The sequence below is a fragment of the Scyliorhinus torazame genome, chromosome 14 (genome assembly GCF_047496885.1).
Source record: "Scyliorhinus torazame isolate Kashiwa2021f chromosome 14, sScyTor2.1, whole genome shotgun sequence".
NCBI classification, from domain to species: Eukaryota; Metazoa; Chordata; class Chondrichthyes; order Carcharhiniformes; family Scyliorhinidae; genus Scyliorhinus; species Scyliorhinus torazame.
The window spans coordinates 34768442-34774441 of record NC_092720.1 but is presented as its reverse complement, the minus strand read 5'-3'; the positions used below and the strand labels follow the sequence as shown (position 1 = coordinate 34774441).

The 6000-nt window shown below is 42.9% G+C and overlaps 1 protein-coding gene across 1 annotated transcript in view; it reads right to left on the bottom strand.

Annotated features, from left to right (window-relative positions):
- The window catches only part of LOC140389479 (serine/threonine-protein kinase ATR-like), a 56036-nt gene that overhangs the window by 37395 nt on the left and 12641 nt on the right, over window positions 1–6000 (bottom strand). Inside the window, exons 6-7 of the mRNA XM_072473610.1 lie at window positions 3836–4027; window positions 3116–3336 (exon numbers count right to left, since the gene is read on the bottom strand). Of these exons, the coding sequence (XP_072329711.1) occupies window positions 3116–3336; window positions 3836–4027 (413 nt within the window). The remainder of the gene's footprint in view (window positions 1–3115; window positions 3337–3835; window positions 4028–6000) is intronic.

Below are 6000 nucleotides of genomic sequence, written 5' to 3'. Positions count from 1 at the left end.
GAACCCATTTCACCAGAGTTCCTAAGCCATTACAGCCTGTTCTGCACTGCTATTTACATCTTTACCTGCCTTGCTCACACCCAGCTCCTTCAGTTACTCACACATTCTCTTTTCTGGTAGATCAAAATCAGGGCAGGACCTATTCAGTTAATGGTAGGGAGTGGGGGACAGTTACAGAACAAAGAGATCGAGGAGTGCAGGTTCATAGATCCTTGAAGATGGACTCTCAGGTGGACAGAGTGGCGAAGAAGGCAGCATGCTCGGTTTTATTGGTCAGAATGTTGAATACAGGAGTTGGGACATCTTGGTGAAGTTGTACAAGACATTGGTAAGACCACACATGGAATATTGTGTTCAGTTTGGGTCACCCTATTATAGGAAGGATATTGTTAAACTAGAAAGAACGCAGAAGACATTTACGAGGATGCTACCGGGACTTCATGGTCTGAGTTATAAGGAGAGGCTGGATAGACTGGGACCTTTTTCCCTGGAGCGAAGGAGGCTTAGAGGTGATCTTATAGAGGTCTACAAACTAATGAGAAGCATAGATAAGGTAGATAGATAGTTGACATCTTTTCCCAACGGTAGAGGAGCCTAGAACTAGAGGGTATAGGCTTAAGGTGAGAGGAGAGAGATACAAAAGAGACCAGAGGGGACATTTCTTCACACAGAGGGTGGTGAGCATCTGGAACAGGCGGCCAGATGCAGTGGTAGAGGCGGGTACAATTTTGTCTTTTAAAAAGCAGTTAGACAGTTACATGGGCAGGGTGGGTATAGACGGATATGGGCCAAATGCAGGCACGTGGGACTAGCTTAGTGATAGAAACTGGGCGGCATGGACCAGCTGGGCCTGTTTCCATGCTGTAAACATCTATGACTCTTAATAATTTTTTTTCCTTTATTTTTTAAAATAAATTTAGAGTACCCAATTCATTTTGTTTCCAATTACGGGGCAGTTTAGCGTGGCCAATCCACCTACCCTGCACATCTTTGGGTTGTGGGGGCGAAACCCACACAAACACGGGGGGAACGTGCAACCTCCACACGGACAGTGACCAGAGCCGGGATCAAGCCTGGGACCTCGGCGCCGTGAGACTGCAGTGCTACCACTGCGCCACCGTGCTGCCCGTGACTCTTAATCATTAATTTCTCTCATTATACTATCCATTGTCAATGCTTCATTAAAGCTCCAATTTTTTGTAATTTGAGCTTTGCAGGACATTGAACCATAGATCTCAATCATAACAGTCATTGAACCATAAATCTCATCATTGGTGTCACCAGCACACAGGTTAGCATGTTAAAGTCAAATCCCTGGGAGTATAAGATGAGTGAAACAATTGAATGGGGGTTAAAGTACAGGAATTGGCACAAACACTTTAACCAATGTCCTGAAAGTAGTGGCATATAAAATTTCAATTCTCAGATATTCAGCACACACGCACGTCCAACATGAGTTGCTGGAAGCAATCAGGGGAGGGGGAATAAAGCTAAAATTTCTCTTTCCCTACTGATGTGCCAGATCAGATACAGATAGTGTTCAGAGCACGCTAGTTACTGATCCTTGGCAAATTGCTAGTAATGAAGAGTGTAATTATAAAAAGAACCATCAAGGACACTTTACCCAATTACCCTCAATTATTTGAGTAAAAGCTACCTTTAAAATTGACATTTTTTTCATTTGCGATCCTGATGTGAAAAAAGACTTGCATTTAGATAGCATCTTTCACAACCTCAGAAAATTAAAGCCAATTAAATACTTCTTAAGTGAATTCATTGTTCTATCACAGGAAACACAGCAGCCAAAAAAACACACAGTAAGGTCCCACAAACAGCAATGTGATCATGACCCGATTATCTTATTTTAGTGATGTTGATATAGGGATAAATACTGGTCAGAACACCCGGGATAATTCCCTTGATGTTCTTCAAAACAGCGCCATGGAGCTTTTAGGTCCACCTCAGAGAGCAGATGGGCCTCAGTTTAACACATCTTTGCGAATGAAGCACACCCTCAGAACTGCACTGAAGTGTCATCTTAGATTTATATGCTCAAGTCTCCAAATTGAGACTTGAACCCACAATCCTCAAGATCAGGGTGCAACCCATAGCAATGGCTGATGCACGGTTGGCACGGACAATGCTACCACATTTGCTGCCTGCAAAAGTAGTGCTACAGTATTAAAAGTCAACAAGCTGCATGCATGAGTCACATGCAGGGCAGACTGGGGCAGATTCCTTCCCTCATTTGGTTTTCAGAAAATCCTTCCTACTGCTAGCTCATAAATTGTCAGATACATTGAATTCAACTTTACTACTTGCCACAGTGAGATTTGAACCCATTACCTGAATAATAACCACTAATCAAAATAAACATGTACAGTAAATCTGTCACAGAAGTCCCCAGCAGCCCCCAAAACTCATGTTTTCGCATATTCGCAGTGTGCAAGTTGACCTCTTTTCTGCCACAACATGCTTTACTTACATTTTTGTCAGCCTCAATTTTTCTTCCCACAAATGCATATTTTACTCACTGGTACCGTACAATTAAGTGCAATGGATCAAGCATGTGATACAGGCTGTGTTACAAAGGTGTGTGGGGGTTTAAGCCACTCTTTGCTTTAGAAACAGATGACATTTCAAAATGGCGACCACCCACATGGGTATTTCACTTTTATACTCAGCCCATTTTTGGAAGGATTTTTTCCAAGACTTGAAAGGTGGATTTATATGCCAACATGAAGGAGGCCATTCGGCCCATCGAGTCTGCGCCGGCTCTTGGAAAGAGCACCCTACCCAAGGTCAGCACCTCCACCCTATCCCCACAACCCAGTAACCCCACCCAACACTAAAGGCAATTTTGGACACTATCATGGCCAATCCACCTAACCTGCACATCTTTGGGCTGTGGGAGGAAACCGGAGCACCCGGAGGAAACCCACGCACACACGGGGAGGATGTGCAGACTCCGCACAGACAGTGACCCAAGCCGAAATCGAATCTGGGATCCTGGAGCTGTGAAGCAATTGTGCTGTCCACAATGCTACCGTGCTGCCCTTATTGTACCAATATTCCTCACATTAAACTACCAACATTAAATATCTACTTCACCTACCTTGCAAGTAGATTGCAGCATCGATTATTTTTAATAATCTATCAACTAACTGTCCGAATTCTTCAACTTTGGAAGCAGTGCTCAGTTGTTTTCTGCCACATTCTAGGACTTGTGTAAACATCTCAAATGTTGTCCAAATCAGTTGTATTTTCATTGTCGAAATTCCAGTGGAACATTGTATCTTCCCAGCGGAGTTTTCACTTGTTTTGATTCTGTCAGCACTGAACAGAAAGAGATTGCAATGTTTGTTTTAGTGAAGACAAATCGAATTTCAACTCAAGTAGATTGCTGCGAAAGGCCATGCATTGCACCGCAATATGCCTGATAATGTTTTTTGATTCCACTTTTTACCATTTGAAAATTACTTGGGGAAGTACGAGGGCAAAGGCTTAACCATCGGGTTCTTTGTACCTTTGAAGGCGTGGGCTTTCACCCAAACTTCCTGAGTGCAAGTATGCCGAGGATAAGCAAACAATGGTTATATAACTATTCTTGATATTTATGCTCAAATATGTGACCAAACACTGGTTTCCATTTCAGCATATAGACACATCTAAGAAGAGACTTGCAAAGTCTTGTGACAAATAACCATAACAAACGGTTGGAGAACGTTTAGTGCTCATTTCCCCCAAGGCCAGGATGTTAGAAGTAGACGGCTGAAGTACTGAAGAGTGGAACAACTGTGAGAAAGAATAAACATAGATCAAAACTACTTTGTACCTGTCTGAAACTCCTTGGTCACAGAATGCTGTACACAAAGCAGCCAAACGAAATATAACTGTGATGCCCTCCAGTGCAGTTATGGCCTTCTCATGTGACTGAACCTTCTCCAGCAAGCTGATCAACGATGTGAGTCTCTCGCACATTGCCCACCATAACTTGCTCTTGAATTTTATTTCCACTGGACCAAATCTACAAGAACCAGATTTGCATGAAAAAACATTGAAAAACAATTTCTGAAAATAAATGTATTGCCGCTATATTCATGAAGAATCAGATGTTTCTGTTTAAAATATACAAACATAACAATTAGGTGCAGCAGTAGACAACTCGGCCCTGCTCTGCCATGAGAGAAGATCATGATTCGATTGTGATTTCGATCCCACATTCCTGCCTACCCCCAATAACCTTTTGCCCCCTTAATCAATAATCTATCTAACTCAGCCTTAAAAATATTCAAAGGGTCGGCTTCCTGTTCCTGTGCTGTACATTTCTTTGTTCTTTGTTCTACCGCCTTTCAAGGAAGAGAGTTCCAGAGACTCACAACCCTCAGAGAAAACAATTGTCCTCATCTCTGCCTTAAATGAGCGACCCCTTATTTTTAACAGTGACCTCTAGTTCTAGGTACTCCAATAAGAGGAAAGATCCTCTCCATATCCACCTTCTCATTACCCCTGTTTGGGAGATAACAAATAACACGGTTTGGGAGGTAATAATAATAATCTTTATTGTCACAAGTAGGCTGACATTAACACTGCAAAAAGCACCTGGTCGCCACATTCCGGCGCCTGTTCGGGTACACAGAAGGAGAATTCAGAATTTCCAAATTACCCAACAGTACGAGAATCGAACCTGGGACCCTGGAGCTGTGAAGCAACAGTGCTACCGTGCTGCCCTTGTGGTGGGGGGTTCAGAGTATGGGCCTGTTAAACATGGGTCATGTCTTCTTGCTTTGATCCACAAAATAACTTGGTGAATTTCTCTTCCCAGCAGTCAACCCAACAGCAGAATAGTAGAAGTAAATTTCTAGCAGTTTGTTCCATGAATCCATTACTGCAATATTTAAATGGAAATTCTAACTGCCGACTCCAGCCACAGTTACCACGACTGATTTTAAAAGTTCCTCTTTCATAACTATCCTGGCTCCCTCAAGTTTAAGTGAAACAGTGGGAGCTTGCACTCAAGCCAACAGCGAGAGCTTAGATACCACAACTATGGAACAGCAGAGCAAATGTTGGAGGAATTTGTGGTTGAAATCAGAAAGAGAGAAAACATATGGATCGATGCCAGCCATAAAGAATGTAGTTAACTTGGTGGATAGAAGTTTTGGCTTGAGCAAGGGGCAAAACCAATCTACACCACTTCTGGGGCCAGTCTAGTAGATTGGCAACTTTTAACCATTCCACCATACATGCGGTCGTAACAGTACCAGGTAGGAGAATCGACAGAGCCCACTAATTCACTGTGATGCATGCCTCAAATCATTACAGCATATTGAAAACGCTTATTTTCTGTCCATTGTTACAATTTTGACTTATGTTTTCTATCCACATTATGGATTTTATTGAGGGGGGAGTTGTGCCTGGCATTGGAGTTAGGAAGTCTTCTCCTGAAGATTCACACTAGAATCACATTATCTTCATTTGCCAGTTCTAAAGCTGAATGTTTGTGACAACACAGGAGGTAATCATCTGCTAGTGATTAAAATTCCAAGGTGGCTAGATAACATAAACTTCCATGTATAATAATAATCTTTACTGTCACAAGTAGGCTTACATTTACACTGCAATGAAGTTACTGTGAAAAGCCCCTAGTCGCCACACTCCGGCGCCTGTTCGGGTACAGAGGGAGAATTCAGAATATCTAATTCACCGGAGAGCACGTCTTTCAGGACATGTGGGAGGAAACCGGAGCACCCGGAGGAAACCCAATGCAGACACAGGGAGAACGTGCAGACTCCAAACAGACAGTGACCCAAATCGGGAATCAAACCTGGGACCCTGGAGCTGTGAAGCAACAGTGCTACCCACTGTGCTACCAAGTATATTGCAACTCCGATGGGAGCAATTATGAAACAATATTTGCCACTGAACAACATTAGGGCAGCTCCTAAATAGAGAGCTGGAGAGGGTGAAAGGGGGAATTCCAGAGCTTAAAGCCTGAAC